The following is a 22,229-nucleotide window of genomic DNA, read 5'->3' as shown; positions in this document are numbered from 1 at the left end:
ACGACTTTTTACTTGTCGCCATCTTGCCTAATCAATTTGGAACTACTTTGCAACACTCGACTTTCAAATTCAAAACATTTAGTTTTAACGTGATTTCCACTTCAAAATCAAAGGAAAAGACGAATGGGGCAAATCGATGTGAAATTCATGTGAATTCATGGTGGGCAGCATATGAAAGTATAATGACTTATAAATGGTTGAAATTGAAAGAGTTCTCATATCTATTCGCGATGAAAAACACATCATAGTCAAAAGAAAAGCATGTGACTTTAACGTGTTGGTTTTGGAGTAGCTCACGTGAAAAAGCATTTGATTTTGCTATGTCAGTTTCTTTCAGTGTGGGCGTAAAGGCACCCAGTTAACTCAATCCGAATTTTGAAACGGAATCTATTTAGAATCGTATACAAATTCCGTTTCAAACGCAACAACCGGTTCCGTGTTCGAACCGGTTGTTGCGTTTGAAACGGAATTTGTGTACGATTCTAATTAGATTCCGTTTCAGAATTCGGATTGATTTGACTGGGCAAATGCTCGTTTGGATACGTCAAACTCGTGTCTGTTTGGGTACGTCAAATTCACTTCGACCAGTCTTCCTATTAAGGATCTCTAGTAGAGTGTAACAAAATGGCTTTTTGGCGGGCATTCAAGGGTTTGTTCCGGTGGGCATACTAAGCCCAAATCCAAAATATGAGCTTGATTGAACGTAACAGGAGCTGGCGCTCCGCCCTTCAATTTTAAATGGGATAATATTACAATTAATTTTTGATAAAATGTACTCTCTCGGCCTAAATCAAATTAATCCACCCGAGCCAAGCAGCAGCAGCAGTAAAAGCAACAACAGTAAACCAGAACAAAATGCAATGGAAACAAGTGAAATTGACGAAGAAGACAACGATGGATTCGAGACCGTGCTTTCTAAGCACACCCGCCGCCGGAAGCGCTTACAGACATATTTGGACGCGGAAGACGAACTAACAAAAAAACGAAGAGAGATGGCTGCAGAAGAAACAGATGAAGAAGATGAAGATGTCATAAAAGCAAAATATTATAAGAAAAAGTGTTGTGAGATAACTTCTAAATCCCTGGAAGAAGAGGACGAAGATAAACTTGAAGAACTTGATAATTCACTCTTTAAATATTCCGCTAAATATTTGAAACATTAGACAGAAATCGTTAGAAAAAAGGCATGGTAATAATTATTGCAGGGTGGCCACCAGATTTCGATTTTCAATTTCCCGGTTTTTTCCCGAGACCAGAAGGAATTTTCCGGAATGTTTTTAAACCAAATTACAATGTTTTTTAGGCTAACGTTAATATCATCATACTTTTTGAACGCATACATTTGGTTCAAAGTTTGAATTCCTCAAGAAAGCTTTCAAATCTTGAGTAAAAGTAAGTAAGTTGTAAACGAAGCCGTTTTTATCTGTTATCAATCAAACCTCTAATTTTCAAATTATTTGATTTTTTCATCAAAAGTCGTTTTTATTTTTTTAAATAAGATAAATTATTAATAGAATTTATTGATTTTGTAAAATAGATTTACAAAAATACATTGTTATCAACATTGATGTAAATGCTTGTTAATTTTCTTTGAAAAAAGGTTTTGTGAATTCAAAAAGAACAACTCTTCCAAGAATTATCAATTTCTGTGATTTTCTTTTTGTTAAAATTATTAGAGCGAGTTGTGGCGCTATAACCACGGCAAATAGTGTCCAGGGCATTAGTGGAAATACAATGTCCCATCCCAGAGGGTCCCGGAGTACCAGACCTTCTTAGCATGGTGCTCCCAACGAATTCAACCAAATCTCGGAGCGTATGGTGGTGTGTCCCCACGCTTCTTCCTCCCCTGTCGATTCAGAATTGTGTTGTTGTTCGAACACTCTGTGCTCAAACTCAACCCAATTACGAGTCATCTCTGCGATACGGCTTTACGCAGTAGGCCTGGCCGGTTTAACGCTTGTGATGTTTCAATGCATTCTAATGCAATGGCGCACTACAAATGTTAATAAATGACAAGAAGAGTGCTAGGCGTCATCTAACCTAAGGCACACCCTTCGAAAGATTGGCTGCGCTAGGGTCTGATTAGATTAGATTAGATTTTCTTTTTGTTAAAATTATGTAAGTACTTTTTTATAACCAAAAAAGTCTTTTAGCATCATTAGTCCAAACAAAAATGTATACACTTTGGCAGCTGCGCAGGAAAAGTGCCATAAAAATGTAAAAAAAAAATCGATACCTTGAAAGTTTTTTTTAGAATAATTACTTTCTAAAAAACCCAAAACACATAATGGTAAAAACAATTAAAAAATTATCGTGCTGTGATTTTTTCAACAACACATAAGGCGGGTACACATTTTATTTAAAGTTTTTGTTGCCCCGAAAAATCAGGGGACAAAAAATTATTATTTTTTTTTTTCAAAAAACATCAAAATTTTAATGGAAATTTAAGTGCAATCAGCTGAAATCAATTTAAAATGCATTCCCTTGCGTCTTGAATCATTTTTAAGCATGTTTGGGTTGATGTAATAATCTCTTGAATTTTTGAAAATTTTCGATCTTTAGTTTTTTTTCGTTATTTTTTTTTGTTTTCGTCAAATCTTACATTTTTTGTAGACTAATGATTGCAAAACAACTGAACTAGCGTAAACTGCATTTTTTAACACTTTTTGCATTCAAATTTTGAGACTATGGCTTGTTCCTTGATTTTTTTTTCAGATTTAAACAAACTACACATACTTTTTTGAAGTTGTAGCTATTTTAAATTAAAAAATAACTCTATTTTATCTCTAAAAAGTCAAATGGTTGAGAAAATTACAGCATTCTTTTTTGAACATTTTTGATCCATTCTTTTGTTGCTAAGATACAGGCCAAGAACAATATTTTAAAAGAGTGTATTTTGTGTGACAATTTGAAGGAAAAGTCTTGATCTTTAAATTTAGAGAGAAATTTACTGTAATGTTGTTTTCGTACCATGATATCCATATTTTCCACTTACAAAAAATCCTAATTTTAATTTTATGCAAAACTAATATTTTGCAAAGATGGGGTAAATGTCCGCCATTACGGGGTTTGTCTTCCGGACCCCCTGAGACCGCTCGTGGTACCACCAGGAATACATGTACCCCAGGTTGAGCACCGCTGGTAGAGCAAACATTTTGCTTGATTAAAAAAAACAAATTCGCCTGGTAAAAGTATCATAGGATACAACAGAAAAAAATCCATAGCCAAGAAGCATGGGTCTATCACACAAATTCAAACATAGATTTCGCGAATTCTTCATTTAGAATAACAGGAATAATATTCTTATTGAGAAAAGAACATATTGAATACATTAAAGAGGCTTTTGTCAAATTTTAACGAAACTTAAAATATTTTCCCGGTTTGTCGGTCGAATTCCCGAGTTTTCCCGGTTTTCTCCAGGTGGATAAAAATCCCGGTTTTCCCGGTTTTCCTGGTTTTTCCCGAGATGGCCACCCTGAATTATTGAAGTGATTTTAAACTCTGTAATCTTTCCTCTTTCACTATCCACCTTGAAGAGATGAATGCACAATGGTGTAAAGTCTCTATAATAATAATAATAAAAAAAAATTAATCATGTTAAAAATCAAAATAATCGCTTTCTTGATCTTCTTTTTACAAATATGACTGAAGACTTCTGTGTGACTGAAGCAAATAATCCACTTTGGAAAAATGAAGCTCATCACACAGCAATTGAATTTTCACTTTTCGTGCATAAGGCTATTAACAGACCAGATGGTTCAGATTACGAAGAAATTCCTGATTACAATAATGCCAATTATCCCTTAATCAAACGTAGACTATTAGAAGTTGATTGGAAAGCATTACTAGAGAAAGAAACGAACATCGAGCTAGCAGTTAAGGGCTAAGTGCATCTCCAGCGCTGGGTGCAAACATCGAAGCAAAGCTAATTTGCACCCGACGTCAACCCCATCGCGGTACCTGTCGCGGTAGCAAATTTGCTCTCAGTTGTACGGGATTTCACTTTGCTACCCGGTATTCAGCCTGTTTGCTACCGCATCAAATGGAATTATGCACGGAAAAATCGAATTAAGCACGGAAAAATTAAAAAAATAAAAAATTTAAAAATTTAAAAATTAAAAAAATTAAAAATTTAAAAAAATTAAAAATTAAAAAAAAAAATTTAAAAATTTAAAAATTTAAAAAATTCAAAAATTTAAAAAATTAAAAATTTAAAAAATAAAAATTTAAAAATTTAAAAATTTAAAAATTTAAAAATTTAAAAATTTAAAAATTTAAAAATTTAAAAATTTAAAAATTTAAAAATTTAAAAATTTAAAAATTTAAAAAATTAAAAAATTTAAAAATTTAAATAATTTAAAAATTTAAAAATTTTAAAAAATTTAAAAATTTAAAAAATTTAAAATTTAAAAATTTAAAAATTTAAAAATTTAAAAATTTAAAAATTTAAAAATTTAAAAATTTAAAAATTTAAAAATTTAAAAATTTAAAAATTTAAAAATTTAAAATTTAAAAAATTAAAAATTTAAAAATTTAAAAATTTAAAAATTTAAAAATTTAAAATTTAAAAATTTAAAATTTAAAAATTTAAAAATTTAAAAATTTAAAAATTTAAAAATTTAAAAATTTAAAAATTTAAAAATTTAAAAATTTAAAAATTTAAAATTTAAAAATTTAAAAATTTAAAAAATTTAAAAATTTAAAAATTTAAAATTTATTTAAAATTTAAAAATTTAAAAATTTAAAAATTTAAAAATTTAAAAATTTAAAAATTTAAAATTTTAAAAATTTAAAAATTTTAGAAATTTAAAATTTAAAAAATTAAAATTTAAAAAAATTAAAATTAAAAAATTAAAATTTTTAAAATTTTTCAAAATTTAAAAAAATAATTTTTAAATTTTTATTTTTGAATTTTTGAATTTTGAATTTTGAATTTTTAAATTTTAAATTTTTGAATTTTTGAATTTTGAAATTTTGAAATTTTGAATTTTTGAATTTTTGAATTTTGAATTTTTGAATTTTTGAATTTTGAATTTTGAATTTTGAATTTTGAATTTTGAATTTTAAATTTTGAATTTTGAATTTTGAATTTTGAATTTTGAATTTTGAATTTTGAATTTTGAATTTTGAATTTTTGAATTTTGAATTTTTGAATTTTGAATTTTTAAATTTTAAATTTTGAATTTTGAATTTTGAATTTTGAATTTTGAATTTTGAATTTTGAATTTTTGAATTTTTGAATTTTGAATTTTGAATTTTGAATTTTGAATTTTGAATTTTGAATTTTTGAATTTTGAATTTTTGAATTTTTGAATTTTTGAATTTTTGAATTTTTGAATTTTTGAATTTTTGAATTTTTGAATTTTTGAATTTTTGAATTTTTGAATTTTTGAATTTTAGAATTTTTGAATTTTTGAGATTTTGAATTTTTGATTTTTTTGAATTTTCGAAGCACCCAAGAGCAGACATAGAAAAATCTCCGAAACACGCATTCAAAACTTTGCCCCCGGCTTGCCGGTACTTGTCGGGTATCAGAAAATGAGTACCCGACAGGTACCGACACATATTTTTCTTCTACAGATGAACTTGAGATCAAATTTGATACCTGCTTTGCTACGCGCGGTGGGAGACTCGGGGGCAAACTCGAGAGCAAATTAGGTGGGAATCAAAATGGTTGAAATTTCGACATTTTCGAAAAACGAAATTCTTTGAAATTTTCAATAGGATTAAAAAGTTTAATAAACTTTTAGCATTTCTAGGCATGAATCAACACATAATTATTGATTTTGAAGGTAAACGAGATCAAAAAATGATAAAAACCCATATTTGCCCCCCCGGTGGGCTTGTTTCGGTGGCAAATTTGCTACCCTAGCGGTGGGGATGACGGATTTTTTTCAAGGTGGCAAATTTGATCTCGGTATTCATGAGCCGGGTGCAAATTTGATTTGCACCCCAGCGCTGGAGATGCCCTAAGTGAAAGACCGAGCTCCGATTTTTGTCGTTTTGTGCTTGCTACATTTCGCTCTCCCCGCGCGCTGCTCTCTCTCTGTATTCTCTCTCGCCGTCTGCACCGTGCTGCCAGCATGGCGATAGGCATATTTTTGTGCCGCATGAACGTGATACCAATAATTATGCCGTTGATTCCATATTACTTCGGATGTAAAATCTTCAATTATTATTTCAAGAACATTGTGAAGATTTTTGTATTCCAGTACTATAAATTATTACAAAAATATGTAAATACTTCAAAAATCGTACATTGTTCGAGAACTTGATTTTAATAGCAATGACCCCAAAGTTTTTGTTTGCATAATGTTTCATCAAGCGTTGGAAACATATTTCAAAAGCCATCTGAAGAGTTTTGTATTCAAATACTACAACATTTTATAAAAATACGTAAATACAGTAAAAAACGTACATTGTTCAAGAACCTGATTTTTATAGCAATGATTCCCAATGTTTTTGTTTGCATAATGTTTCATCAAGCGTTGGAATCATATTTCAAAAGCAATCTGAAGAGTTTAGTATTCAAGTACTACAAAATATTACAAAAATACGTAAAATACAGTAAAATTCAAACATTGTTCTAGAATTCAACTCTTATCGTGACGGCCCCAACAGTTTCTAGTGGCAATATGTTTCCTCAAGTATTAGATACATATTTCTGAAATAATCTGAAGAGTTTTGTATTCAAGCACTACAAAATTTTACAAAAATAAATAAATTGTACGCTCCTCACATTGTCTTGGCGTTCTCGATTGCGAGATTCCTACTCGAAACTAGGTGTCAAAAGGCTTGGTTGTTGAGGCAATTGCAAACCGCTTTTACACCTTAGCTTCCATCCACCCCGGAATTCGAACTTACAACCTTTGCATTATGGGTTCAACAGCCTACCAGCGACTCCATTGAGACAGGACCCACGGAGACTGCTGAGTTTTTTTATTCAAGTGCTATAAATTATTACAAAACAGTGTTCTTGAAATTAATTTTTATCGTGATGATTTCCACATTTTTTATTCGAGCATGTTTCTTCAAATGTTTGCAACATATTTCTAAAATAATCTGAATAGTTTTGTAATCAAGTACTACAAAATATTACAAAAATACGTAATTACAGTAATAATCGTACATTGTTCGAAAACCTGATTTGTATGGCAATGACCCCAAAATTTTTTGGATTCAAAATGTTTCCTCAAGTGTTAGAAACATATTCCTAAAATAAATTGAAGAGTGTTGTAATCAAGTTCAACAAAATATTACAAAAAAACGTAAAATAGAGTTAAAAATTGATCCAGAACTCGAATTTATCTTTATGAGCCCAACAGTTTTTGGTTGCAAAATGTTTCATCTAGTGTTGGAAACATATTTCTAAAACAATCTGAAGAGTTTTGTACTAAAATACTTTAAATTATAACAAAAATACGTAAAATACATAAAATTCCGAAATTGTTCTAGTACTAAAATATTATCGCAATGATCTTTAATTGAAACATGTTTCTTCAAATGTGGGCATCATATTTAAAAAATCCGAAGAGTTTTGTTATCAAGTACTACAAAATATTACAAAAATTACAAAAATATAATAAAATTCAAACATTGTTCAAGAATTCGACTTTTATCGTGACGACCCCCAAAATTCTATTGCAAAATGTTTCATCAAGTATTGAAACATATTTCTGAAATTATGTGAAGAGTTTTGTATTCAAGTACTACAAATTATTTAAAATATGCGTAAATACAGAAAACAATCAAATATCATTCTACAATTCGACAATTCTAAACTACCCTACAATACGATGATCTCCACATTATTTTATTGGAGCTTATTTTTCAAATGTTTGCAACATATTTCTAAAATATTCTGAAAAGTGTTGTATTCAAGTAATACAAAATATTTAAAAAAAAAGATTTTTAAAGCAATGACCGCCAATGTTTTTGATTGCAAAATGTTTCAACAAGTGTTGGAAACGCATTTTTAAAATAATCAAATAATAAAAAATAATACAAAAATACATAAAATACAACAAAAATCAAACATTTTCTAGAATTCATCTTTTATGGTGACGACCCCCACAGTTTTTAGTTGCAAAATGTGTCAGCAAGTATAAGATACATATTCCTGAAGAAAAAAAACTGTGAGTTTTGTATTCGAGTACTATAACTTATTACAAAACATTGTTCTAGAACTCAATTTTTATCGCGATATTTAAGTACTATAAATTGTTCCAAAAATACGAAAATACAGTAAAAGACCAAACATTGTTCAAGATCTCGATTTTTATCGTAATTAACTCCACAATTTTTGGTTGGAATATATTTTTTAAATGTTTGCAACGTATTTCCCAAGTAAAGATTTTTTTATTCTTTTCTACAAAGTTTAACTCACTGAGGTATAAACATATTTTTCAACTATTTATTATTGTGGGCTGGATTAGAGATCAAAGATATATTTTGAACAACATATTAAGAAATATCTGATTTTTTTCAAATTTCTCGATAATATCAGTGAAATATCGGGAAAATCTAAATAATGGCTGAAAATTTATAGTTGGCTTCCTTATCCCAAAAAGAGTTATTCTCTACGAAATCAGCCGATTTCGACCTCTTTTTTGGTTTTTTTTTATTTGGCTCAAACTTTGTGGAGACCTTCGCTATGACCAAAGATGCTATTTTGTGTCATTGGTTCTCCCATGCAAGACCCCATACAATTTTGGCAGCTGTCTGTACTAATATTAAAAAATCTGTAACTTTTAAGTGAATTTTCTGATCAATTTGGTGTCTTCGGCAAAGTTGTAGGTTGACGACTATTGAGAAAAAAATTGATACACGGAAAAATCGCCGATTTTTTTTCACAAAAATTAGGCTGGTATAAATTTTATTTAAAGTTTTTGTCCCCCCCCTTCAATGTTGGCCGGAAAAATCAGGGGGCAAAAAAAATATTTTTTCAAATAACTTCAATATTTTTATAAAAATTTAAATTCAATTAGTTAAAATCAATTTAAAATGAATTCCCCTGCGTTTAGAATCATTTTTAGCATGTTTAGGTTGATTTAAAAATCTTTTGAATTTTTGAAAATTTTCGATGCCTACTATCGCTCAAGTTTTGTTTCGCTAAAATTTTTGTTTTCGTCAAATTTTACATTTTTAGAAAACTTTTATTGCAAAACAATTGAACTAGTGTAAAATACATTTAAAACACTTTTTCGATGCAAATGGCAAGTTGGCAAGTTATTTTAATATTTATATTTTTTTTGCCCCCCCCCCCCCTCGACTCTGGCCAGAGCCGAGGGACAAAAACTTTCAAAAATATTTGCATCGGCCTTAAAAGTCCCAAAAAATGTATTTTTAGATTTTCGAGAATTTATATTTATATATATACACTTAGGAGCCCAGGGCGGCGAAGTCCTTGTAGATAAAAAGGAAGACACTAGTGGTTGGTACTAGCAATGGTGGCCGACAGCTATAAAGTCAACTTCGTTTTGATCAGGTTGACCTTCATCTACCCACTGTAACTCACTGAAGCTACCTGAAGATGTTCCAACTTCATAGTTATTGATATAAGCAGCCATTGATCAGGTTGACCTTCATATCTGAACTCCGTAGAGTTGGTAGATGTCCTAGAGCTATTCAACAGACCATGGATCTACCCACTGTAACTCACTGAAGCTACCTGAAGATGTTCCAACTTCATAATTATTGATATAAGCAGCCATTGATCAGGTTGACCTTCATCTCTGAACTCCGTAGAGTTGGTAGATGTCCTAGAGCTATTCAACAGACCATGGATCTACCCATTGTAACTCACTGAAGCTACCTGAAGATGTTCCAACTTCATAGTTATTGATATAAGCAGCCATTGATCAGGTTGACCTTCATATCTGAACTCCGTAGAGTTGGTAGATGTCCTAGAGCTATTCAACAGACCATGGATCTACCCACTGTAACTCACTGAAGCTACCTGAAGATGTTCCAACTTCATAGTTATTGATATAAGCAGCCATTGATCAGGTTGACCTTCATCTCTGAACTCCGTAGAGTTGGTAGATGTCCTAGAGCTATTCAACAGACCATGGATCTACCCATTGCAACTCACTGAAGCTACCTGAAGATGTTCCAACTTCATAGTTATTGATATAAGCAGCCATTGATCAGGTTGACCTTCATATCTGAACTCCGTAGAGTTGGTAGATGTCCTAGAGCTATTCAACAGACCATGGATCTACCCACTGTAACTCACTGAAGCTACCTGAAGATGTTCCAACTTCATAATTATTGATATAAGCAGCCATTGATCAGGTTGACCTTCATCTCTGAACTCCGTAGAGTTGGTAGATGTCCTAGAGCTATTCAACAGACCATGGATCTACCCATTGTAACTCACTGAAGCTACCTGAAGATGTTCCAACTTCATAGTTATTGATATAAGCAGCCATTGATCAGGTTGACCTTCATATCTGAACTCCGTAGAGTTGGTAGATGTCCTAGAGCTATTCAACAGACCATGGATCTACCCACTGTAACTCACTGAAGCTACCTGAAGATGTTCCAACTTCATAGTTATTGATATAAGCAGCCATTGATCAGGTTGACCTTCATCTCTGAACTCCGTAGAGTTGGTAGATGTCCTAGAGCTATTCAACAGACCATGGATCTACCCATTGCAACTCACTGAAGCTACCTGAAGATGTTCCAACTTCATAGTTATTGATATAAGCAGCCATTGATCAGGTTGACCTTCATATCTGAACTCCGTAGAGTTGGTAGATGTCCTAGAGCTATTCAACAGACCATGGATCTACCCACTGTAACTCACTGAAGCTACCTGAAGATGTTCCAACTTCATAATTATTGATATAAGCAGCCATTGATCAGGTTGACCTTCATCTCTGAACTCCGTAGAGTTGGTAGATGTCCTAGAGCTATTCAACAGACCATGGATCTACCCATTGCAACTCACTGAAGCTACCTGAAGATGTTCCAACTTCATAGTTATTGATATAAGCAGCCATTGATCAGGTTGACCTTCATCTCTGAATTCCGTAGAGTTGGTAGATGTCCTAGAACTTCTCAACAGACCGTAGATCTACCACCAACTCACTGTAACCTCAGAAAAAAAACCTACCTGATATTTCTAAATTCATAAAAAAATTATAAAGTTTTAAAAAGTCTTTGAAAAATATAAAGAAAATATTCTGGCACCACTGCAAACGAACTGTCAGCACGCGAGCTCGAGACAAAATGAGAGAGTAGAATTCTGCGCGAATTTGTTTATGTTTTCGATTTTTTTTGGGAAAAAGATAACCACTCAATTATTTTACAACTAAAGTATGGCTTTATATATATCAAATTGCAGGTAATTGTCTCGACTACAAACTGTCGAGCTTAGATTTTTCAAAAACGCTTTCATTTTTTATAAAAGTTGGGAGGAAAATGAGGCAATTTTCAAGGTGTTTTAGTACCTTTTACTAAAAAGATAACCACTCAGGCTAGACTTAACCAATCAAGCTCATATTTAACCAGTAGGTGCGTAAGAATGTTGGCTACAAAATGTCGGGTCGGTTTGTTGAGAAAATGTATCGTTTTCGAGATATTTCAATTTTACTGAAAAAACTCCTAGCTGGTTCTCTTAGCCCTTAACACTTTCTATAGCATTATATTCGACATCCTCGATGAAAGCGTCCCAATACGAAGAAAAGACGCACAATTGACAAACACCCGCCTTGGTTTACAAGAGAGGTTAAAAACCTTAAAAATAGAAAACAAAAAGCTCACAAAGCTTACAAAAGCAATAGCCAAAAACTTGATGAGTATCTACAAATATGCAGTCAGTTAGAAGTCACCATCCAATTTGAATTTGAAAAGTATCATAGAAAGGTAGAATCGGAAATCAAGAGTGATTCCAAGAAGTTTTTCAATTTTGTCAAATCAAAATTAAAAAGTAGTAATTTTCCGTCAAATATGTCTCTAGACAATAAAATTGGCAAAAACAGTGCAGAAATTTGTGAACTATTCGCAAACTTTTTTTGAAAGCGTATACACCTCTTTTGATGAAACGATCGCTACCGAAGCTACTTTTCCTTTAAACCCCAAGCGAATAACGAAATAACAGTCGATAGCTTATCCTTAGATGAAATTCAGGCGGCTCTTAAAGCTCTTGACAGTGCAAAAAGTACCGGACCAGATGGAATATCTCCAAAATTTGCAAAAAATGTAGCCTCTGAACTGGCTTCTCCGCTTTATTGGCTATTTAATCTATAATTGAAATCAGGAATATTCCCAAATGCTTGGAAGAAATCCTATTTAGTTCCAATTGGGTCCTAAAATGAAGCTTAGATTGCTGATATTATTGTTTACAGCGATAAAGCTTATTTTTCTGAGTACAATGACCCTTTGTAAGGCCACAAAGAGTTTAAAATGGATTTTTAAATCAATTTTGAAAAATTAACCTCGCGGTCCTTCTTGACAGAAAAGCTCCTACTTGACAGCTCGTTCCAAGGGGACCAGAGTTGATCCATCGATAAAATGTTGTCTTGTCAATTTTTTTTTGCAATAAAATGAAAAAAGTGATCAGAAATGGTTTTTAATCGTGTTTTTACCGTTGTACATAAAAATTTACATAGGGCTTTAGTACCCAATTTTCAAATCCGGTAAAAAATCTGACGTGAAAAACTACCGTGGAATTGCTCTTATTTCATGTATTCCCAAGCTCTTTGACGCAATAGTTAACAACAAAATGTTTGCTCAATTAAAAGACTACATAACACAAAAAAGCATGGATTTTTCAAAGGGCGCTCAACAGCAACTAATCTTCTCTCGTTCGTAAACTACACATTGAATGAAATGGATAACAAAAACTCTGTACAGACACTCTATACTGACTTTAGCAAAGCCTTCGACAGAGTGGACATTCCTATGCTTCTTTTCAAATTAGATAAAATCGGAATTGATTCTAATCTACTTTCATGGCTTAAATCTTACTTAACAAAACGCACGCAATGTGTTAAATTTAATGGCCTCATATCTAGGCTCATCAATGTTACTTCCGGGGTACCTCAAGGCTCTCATTTAGGACGAAACTGACGCTTCAAGATTCCAGAACGAAATCAACATATTTTTTGAATGGTGCTGTCGTAGCCTTTTACAACTTAACATTAAAAAGTGTACATCGATCTTGTTCAGCAGAAAAATAAATAAGCCAAATATAAACGTAAAACTAGACAACCAGATAGTTGAAACCTGTTCAAATGTTAGAGATTTAGGAGTCATACTTGATTCTAAAATGACTTTCATCGAACATTACAACACGATGGTATTCAAAGCAACTAATATGCTCAACTTCTTAAAACGATTCAGTTATAACTTTAAGGACCCCTATACATTGAAAACATTGTTCATAGCTTATGTTCGCTCTATTCTTGAATATAGTAGCGTCGTGTGGAGTCCACACATCAAAACACACGAAACCCGTATTGAATCAGTGCAAAAACAATTTTTACTATTTGCTCTTCGTAAACTAGGGTGGACAGTGTTTCCCCTTCCTTCGTATATTGCACGCTGTATGTTAATAAGCTTAGAAACACTTGTAAAGCGTCGTGAATTCGCTTCTCTCTCGTTCGTAAATGATCTTATTGCAAACCGAATTAATTCTCCAGAGTTGTTACAAACATTAAATTTCTATGAACCCACACGCGTATTGAGAGCACGTGAGCCTTTCGCATTGCATTTTCACAGAACTGACTACGCTAAACACGGGCCCATGAATAGAATGATGGAAACTTATAACAAATATAATAACATAATCGATTTCACAATGACAAAATCCACCATGAAAAAATAGTTTTACAATCAAAGATAGATGTTCCCCCTTGTAATTAGAAACTAAGCAACGATCATGTAGTCTACGTATGTTTGACGAATAAATAAATAAATTAAAAAAATTAAAATAGTGTTTTTTTGCAAATCAAGTTTTAGTGACAAAAAGTGGTGTCTTGAGCGTAATTTTCGTTGAGTAATTGGTGTTTTTTGTGATTTTTTTTTTGTGATCTTAATTAATTGTTTTGTGATTTTCAAAGCCCTTCCTATATCATCGTTGATCGGAAGGCACGGCGTCGGGTAAATTGTGTATATTTTTTCGAATAAGGTTTTATTTTTCTATATAATGATCGAAAGACGCATTGACATTTTGGATTAATTAATAGTGGAGTGAAATAATTGTGTGTGAGTGACTTTGTTTGTTGACCAGAAAGACCTTCCCATAGCATCGTTGCTCAGAAGGCTCGCCGACGGGTTTGTTAAGAAAGTCCTCCCCATAGCATCGTAGCTCGGGAGGCATCGAAAAGCCAATACCTTATCCTACTAACCCAAAAAAATAATAATCATGTGATGCTTGAAGGAGATGCTGTGGATTCAACGGTCTAAAGCGGTATCAACAAGTATATAGCGAAAAACTGTGTGCTTGATGAGGTTGCAACTTCAACTATCGGACTAACATTCCTCCCTTTCGTTGAACTGCAGGCTTCTTGGGAGGGCGCCGATATTGACTAATAAAGTAGGGATCTTCAGAGGTTAAACAGTGAACGGATGGTTGGCTCCCACTGATCATTTTTGATTCATTGTTTAACTTCAGCTGATCCGTCAATAACGGAGTAGCAGCTCATTGGCAGTCAACCATGCTCATGCTCATGCTCAAATCAAGTTTTAGTTACAAAAAGTGAAATTAAAAATCACCAATTTTTTTTACCGTGTATGCATTTTTTTCGGTGTAGTCCATATCCATACCTACAACTTTGCCGAAGACACTAAATCGATCAAAAAATTCCTTCAAAAGATACAGATTTTTGAATTTTCACATATCATTTTTGTATGGACAGCTGCCAAATTTGTATGGAAAATTATATGGACAAAATAATGATGCAAAATGGCTTCTTTGGGCATACCGAAGGCTCCAAAAAAGTTTCAGCCCGATAAAAAAATATAAAAAAATCGAATGACCGAAATCTTAGAGAATTGCTCCTTGGTATTCTCGATTGCGAGATTCCTACTAGAAACTAGGTGTTCGAAGGCTTTATTGTTGAGGCAATTGCAAACCTCTTTTTATACCTTAGCTTCCCATCCACCCCGGGATTCGAACCGACGACCTTTTTATTGTTAGTCCAACTGCCTACCAGCGACTGCACCGAGACCCAGGGAGACGACTTCTACACCTGGACTGAGCTAACGACCTAACCTTTTTAGGTTAGTCCGGGGCCAACATTTACTTCCCGTCCGACGGAAGGCGTGATCAGAAAAATCTCGTCTCGAAAAATGCCACCGGGACCTTCTGGGATCGAACCCAGGCCGACTGGGTGAGAGACAATCACGCTTACCCCTACATCACGGTTCCCGGCAATATCACAAATATAAGCTTAATTTTAGGACCCAATTTCCCCGAAACAAAATCGACGACCGCATCGAACTGTGCTAAGTCCATGTAAACAGTGCACTCCTTTCTAACCACCAAATCGTGTCGGCGTAAAACCTCATTCGCTCCAGATGACCGTACTGACAAAAAGTACAAATCGTACAAACTATAGTCTGAATAGGGGCAAATGACAATTCTGTAAGACAGAATACGATCAAGATTAAAAGACTTCATATAGGAACCTTTCGATACGATTTAACAGTTCGTGTAATTCGATTATGGATTTTGGTAAAACCCTTGATTGTTCAAAACTATTATACTACCCGGAGTTCTTTTCTAGAGTTTTTTTTTAATAAGTGCTATAAACATATGAAAGACAATAGAGCTTTATGACGTTTCGCGTACACACACTAGCGCACCATTTGATTTTGCTGGCCGGACAAAATTTAACCTCACTTTGTTACGTGTATGTATAGGCAATACATGCGCACGTTAATAACTGTATAGTTTATTAGACCTTTTAAAAAAAACTCTGGTTTTGTTATGCACTCCAAACCAAAAACCCCAAATTAACACTTTTCAAATAATTGAGCCATTTGGAGGAATTTTCGGATTATACACACAATTTACTCACAAATATTTACCCAGAAAGATTTATTCAGATGTTTCAGGTATATTTCAAACTGCCAACCATCCCGTGGTAATATGGGAAATTAAAAGTGAGTGCACTTCCATGGCGTTGTCAGTTTAATCCAGCTGTAATGACAGAGGGAGTATTTTGAGGTTATGTTCACAGGGATGTTTACAAGGCAGTGCGGGCTTACCTTCCGGAAGCCAATATCCTTGGCGTATTCTCGGAAGCACTGACGGCATATGTTGAGACCGTACTTGCGGATCATTCCATGATTGTTGGAGCAAGCCCGGCTGCGGATAAAATGAAAAATATGGCACAAATCAATGATACATCATGGATGCGTGGTGGCACTTAGTTGGCAAACAAATCTTTCAATTTGAAGCCAACTGAATAATATTTATGATAAAATGCCGACACAATATGCTACAAACTTACCAGAACCGAGAACCCTGTCCATATTTGCGGGGATGCGAGTACCACAAATCAGCGAAACCCATGTTGAATTATTATTTCAACGCTTGAACAACCAACCCGCTTGAAAGCTTCAACGAAAAGAGAAACAATTTGACAGAACTTAAAAATATCGTGACTTTTCAGACGTGCCAACATAAAACAACTAAATGTCATTAGTGTTCAGAGATGCCAGTTGACTTTCGAAAAGTCTGTACGACCATAGAGTTATCTACTAGAGACCCTAAATAGGGAGACTGGTCTAAGCTTGATAAATCGATCTGGCAACGTATGTTTTGAGCTTGACAACACTGATAAGTTTTGCTGGGCGTAAAGGCAAATGCTCGTTTGGATACGTCAAACTCGTGTCTGTTTGGGTACACGCAAAACGGACATTAGGTATAAATTCCTAATTTTTAGTATTTTTTGAACTTATGTTCTAGCTTGTCAAATTATACCTAAAAATTAGTATTTTTTTCTTCCTAAAATTTAGTATTTTTTTAGAACACTGAAGTACTTCTTCAAAATTCCTAAACTTTAGGATTTTTTTAGTTCAAGAATTGTGATTCACGAATTGACATGTCAATGTCAAAATAATTTCGCGGCTGTAAGTTTGTGTTCCATAGTGCTGCTGTTAATTTTCAAATTATGGGAAGTGGCAAGGTAAGTTTTGTGCTGGGAACCGATCGGGAATGCATTTTGAGTTGGCCGACGAAACTTTCCACGTGGCCACCCGGATCCGGTGCAGCCCCGGCTGGGTCGGCAGAAACGCAAAGCCGTACCCGACCGGCCAAAAGTTGTCGAACAAGTTCAAACAAGTCGAACCGCGGCAGGCCAGATGCAAATCGAGCGGAGTTCCAAAGTGGGACCGCCGAGGATCGACGCGGGCCGTGTTGGCGACACTCTGTCCCTCGAAGTGTGCTGGACCTGAACTGGACGCTCCCCTTGCAGAACAGGTTCGGCTCTTCAAAATCCGACGCGGCACATTTCTCCCAGGATGGGGCAGAGGTTCCGCCGGGGCATCGCTGGATTTAGTTATGTAGCTTTTATTTTTGTTTAAGGGAACCACTTTTTGAGTGCCAAAGAGAACGGAACCCGGAGCATCTTAATTAGAGGAAGTGTGGCTCGCGTGTTTGTGGAAGAGGAGGAGGAGGACGGAACCTTCAACTCCCGGCGGGATTAAAAAAGCCGCGTTTTCCCTCTCGTGCCCTAGAGGACGGATGTTTGGGGAAGAGCTGGAAAGGGGAAGTATAAAGGAACCCCAACCGGGGGAATTGTGCGACCCAAAATTGTATCCAGTTTGAGGTTGGCGGTTTGGTTGGGCGTTGCGGGTGTGTGTCTGTGCGTGAGGGTATGTATGCGTGTGTGAAAGTGCGCTTGTGCTCGTGTGTGTATGAGAGAGTGGTAGGGTAGAGGAAGAGAAAGACAGAGAAAATGGGAGAGAGAAGAGGAGAGGGAGAGAAAAAGGAGGTAAAGAGACAGAAAGTGGGAAAGGGAGAGAAGGAGAGAGAAAGAATGAGAGGGAGAGAGAAAGTGGGAGGGAAGATGGACAGAAAATGTGGGAGAGAGAGAGGGAGAGATAGGGTGAGGGTAGAGGAAGAAAGAGAGAGGAAGAGAGAGAGATAGAGAGAGAGAGAGCAAGAGAAGAGGGGGGGATAAAATGTGTGTATAAGAGAGAAAGAGAGAAATGGTGTTAGAGAGAGTAAAAGATATAGAGAAGAGAGAGAGAGAGAGAGAGAGAGAGAGAGAGAGAGAGAGAGAGAGAGAGAGAGAGAGAGAGAGAGAGAGAGAGAGAGAGAGAGATAGAAGAAGAGAGAGGGGGGGAAGAGAGAAGGAGAGAATATGTGGTAGATGGAGAGAGACAGGGAAGAGCGAGGGGAGAGGAAGAGAGAGGGTGTGAGCGAGAGAGTAAAAGTAGTATAGAGAATAGAAGAGAAAGCAAGCGAGATATAGAGAGGAAGAGGAAGAGAGAAAGATAGAAGGGGGGGGGGGGAATTTTTAAAAATCTTATATTTCAAACATTCTCAAACCAAAAAATCTAATATTCTGAAATTAAAAATATTTAAAGATTTTAATATTGAAATATAAGCATAAGCATAAGCATAGGTGCCCACCCGCAGTTGCTACTCCGTTATTGACCAGGACCTCCAGAAGTTACATCCACGAGCCGTGGAAGATAAGTGGGTGCTATCTTTCCTCGCTTCGCAACTTCTCAAAGGCCCCTATCATGCTGATCAATACCGGCGCCGGCCACGACCAGTGGTAGAGTCACGGGAAGTGGATGGGAATGTTAGTCCGATACTTGAGTGATAGAGACCGCCCAATCGACTGCTTCTCCGACAAAGTATCACATGAGTTTTGAGGGGTTAGTAGATGGGTATGAGGTCAGGATTCACGAGTGGCAGTGATGTGACCATGAGCATTGTGTTTATCGGTTGAAAATTTTAAATCTTAGGCAGCCGGCTGCGGAAAGATAAATAATTGATTATTTAAAAAGTTTTTAATCGAACGCGTGCCAACCGAGCAGTAGTGCTATGGGCTGGACTTATTAGTATAATTTTACTGTTTGTACAATTTAGATAACGCGAGCAAATTTCAAAAAATAGTAATAAATGACGCTACTCTTCATCAAATCGATAGAAAAGAAAACAGGACACCACGTAACCGATTGTAATGAAATTAAAACAATAACTTAAACGAACTAAAAGGCGGCGTGCCTTCAAATCAACGATGATAAAAGAAGGACTTATGACAAAAAATCAAAAAACAAAAGCTCCGAAAAAATACGTTGCAGAGTAACCGCCAGGTAATCGAATCAGAAAATTCAAAAACGCGCGCTAAAGGTGTATCCTAAATGTCAGCATGAACATTCGGGATTCACCTCCAAAAACGCGCCCGAAACGAAGCCGACAAAAAAAACTTTTCAATCGCGCGACTCTTTTCCAACTCAAATTATTACGATCAACGAATTTAAACAAAAAGAAAACAGGACACCACGTAAACGATTGTGATGAAATTAAAACAATAACTTAAACGAACTAAACCGGCGACGTGCCTTCCGATCAACGATGATAAAAGAAGGACTGAAAAATAAAATATCAAATAAAAGGCTCCGAAAAACACGATGCAAAGTAACCGCGAGGTCCCACTTCTCACAATCGAATCTAAACAGTGATACAACGAAAATGAAATGAAAAATTACAAAAAGACAAAAGCATGAAACGAACTCACCAAATTGCAGCGATGAAGATGACAGCGACGTCGACTTTCGTGGGGCACTTCAACCCTGTGTCGGTGCTTTAAAAGCAGAAAACCGCCCTCCCCCTATGAACTTAACTTTTCTTCAAATAAACTCAGCCGCCTTCGAAAATCCACACGCGCAAAATCCACTTGTTTTCCACTCAAATCACATGAACAAACCAAACCAGCCCGTAAATTGTACAATATTCAATATATCGAGACCCAAACTACTTCCGATTGTCTGTGTCATCTCAATCACACTTAACCCCATGCTGAATGGCTGGCTTTCATCTTGCCCCCTTGCCAACCATTCCAAATCCGCTCTCGATTTCTCTTTTGCTCTCCGTTTTTTGTTCCTCTTCGCCAAAGATTTCTCAGCCTCTCTCTCCTTTTTCGCTTCTCTTATTTTCTCTTCTGCGAGCATTTTACACTCTCACACCACTCAGCCTACAGATCGAACCCCGAGTCACCAAAACTCTCCCTCTCTTTTAATGCTTTCCCGCTCTTTTTTCTCAAACCTCACAAAATACTTGCGTCTTCAACGCTCTCCCGCTCTTTTTAATTTCTCGCCCACATTAATACGAATCTCCCTCTCTTTGAATGCTCTTGCTCTCACGCTCTTCGTTTCTTCTGGCCGTTCGACTTTTTTCCTATGAAGGCTGCCATCTTGGATTTTTGAATGAATTTCACAAAATTACAAATCTAGCATCCATTCTACGTTATCACCACTAAGCACATTAATTTCCCAACACTTCACAGCCCCTTCCTTCCAGCCAGATCTGAAACAGCTCAGGAAACACCGCTAAAATCCGGTTACGGCCGAATAATTGTCGTGGACCTGTGCTCTACGACGCCTCCACCTTTTCCCGAAAAAACGGCAAATTCACGCACAAATGACACTTTCACTACAAAACTCAACTTTTTCGTCGAAGCACAAGTTATTTCTTCCAACAGCCACAGCTAAGTCGAAACCCGAAAAAAAAAACCTTTAAAGATTTTAATATTGAAATATATATAATATTAAAAAATTAAAATATTAAAATATTAAAACATTAAAATATTAAAATATTGAAATATTAAAATATTAATATATTAAAATATTAAAACATTAAAATATTAAAATATTAAAATATTAAAATATCAAAATATTAATATTAAAATATTAAAATATTAAAATATTAAAATATTAAAATATCAAAATATTAAAATATTAAAATATTAAAATATTAAAATATTAAAATATTAAAATATTAAAATATTAAAATATTAAAATATTAAAATATTAAAATATTAAAATATTAAAATATTAAAATATTAAAATATTAAAATATTAAAATATTAAAATATTAAAATATTAAAATATTAAAATATTAAAATATTAAAATATTAAAATATTAAAATATTAAAATATTAAAATATTAAAATATTAAAATATTAAAATATTAAAATATTAAAATATTAAAATATTAAAATATTAAAATATTAAAATATTAAAATATTAAAATATTAAAATATTAAAATATTAAAATATTAAAATATTAAAATATTAATATTAAATTATTAAAATATTAAAATATTAAAATATTAAAATATTAAAATATTAAAATATTAAAATATTTAAATATTAAAATATTAAAATATTAAAATATTAAAATATTAAAATATTAAAATATTAAAATATTAAAATATTAAAATAATAAAATAATAAAATATTAAAATATTTAAATATTAAAATATTAAAATATACAAATATTAAAATATTAATATATTAATATATTTAAATATTTAAATATTAAAATATTAAAATATTTAAATATTATAATTTTAAAATATTCAAAACTTTAAAAAATTATTTTTAGGTAAGAGCATTTATAAAAAAGTTGAGTTTTATGTAAATAAAAATATTATTATATCATTTAAACCATTGTTTTCTTCTGCCTACATATCTCTTGAATAATAGGTCTATTCCCGTACCTGCAGAATTGCAGAATTTCTGCAACTTCTGCAAAATTCTGCAGCCAGCATAAGTCACTTTTTTGCAGTACGTTCCCGTACTTTTCAGTTCGCTCTCTTCATCTCTCTCTTTTGCAGAAGTTCTGCAAGGAGAGAAACCGCAAAACTTTTGCCTGGGTGGCGCGTTCCAGTACTTTTTCTGCAATATTGTACACAGTTGAGTGGATTTACTTAAATTGGGTATTAAAGTTTTTTTTGATTATTTTAAAAAAAGGGATTGACAAAAATTATAATTGAAAGAAGTTTACCTCTAGAACGGGGACTTATTTTTTATGCAACTCAACATTTCATTTAAAAGATGCTTATGCTTAGGTAGAAATTATTCATTAGAAACATTTCAAAACTTTTACATAAGGTAAAAAATAGAAATGAGAGTTGCAGGTACGTACCTGCGTTTAACAAATAAAATTCAAAAAAATGACAAACAAAGGTTTAATATAGAAGGGATCATAAATACATGTTTTGATAGCAGACTATTTGAAGGATTTTTTA

The 22,229-nt window shown here is 33.8% G+C and overlaps 1 protein-coding gene and 1 pseudogene across 1 annotated transcript; both read right to left on the bottom strand.

Moving 5' to 3' along the window:
• Positions 1 to 16,037: 16,037 nt before the first annotated feature.
• Positions 16,038 to 16,621, bottom strand: LOC6042010 (40S ribosomal protein S29). The gene is made up of 3 exons (XM_001851126.2): positions 16,470 to 16,621; positions 16,225 to 16,324; positions 16,038 to 16,156 (listed from the first exon to the last, which is right to left on the bottom strand). Exons 1-3 carry the CDS (start codon positions 16,529 to 16,531, stop codon positions 16,148 to 16,150), a joined length of 171 nt encoding a protein of 56 aa, XP_001851178.1. The 5' UTR covers positions 16,532 to 16,621; the 3' UTR covers positions 16,038 to 16,147.
• A 404-nt stretch (positions 16,622 to 17,025) lies between these two features.
• Positions 17,026 to 20,390, bottom strand: LOC6042521 (annotated as a pseudogene).
• Between the last annotated feature and the right edge of the window lie 1,839 nt (positions 20,391 to 22,229).

The sequence above is a fragment of the Culex quinquefasciatus genome, chromosome 1 (genome assembly GCF_015732765.1).
Source record: "Culex quinquefasciatus strain JHB chromosome 1, VPISU_Cqui_1.0_pri_paternal, whole genome shotgun sequence".
Classification (NCBI taxonomy): Eukaryota; Metazoa; Arthropoda; class Insecta; order Diptera; family Culicidae; genus Culex; species Culex quinquefasciatus.
The sequence above is the reverse complement of the archived record's forward strand: the minus strand, read 5'-3'. Positions and strand labels throughout refer to the sequence as shown.

Bases quoted from the DNA above. Each gene is read 5' to 3' on its own strand.
- LOC6042010 (XM_001851126.2), bottom strand. From the start codon at position 16,531: ATGGGTTTCGCTGATTTGTGGTACTCGCATCCCCGCAAATATGGACAG. The intron at 16,325-16,469 runs GTAAGTTTGTAG...TTTTATCCGCAG, and splicing joins GGACAGGGTTCTCGGTTCTG to CCGGGCTTGCTCCAACAATC.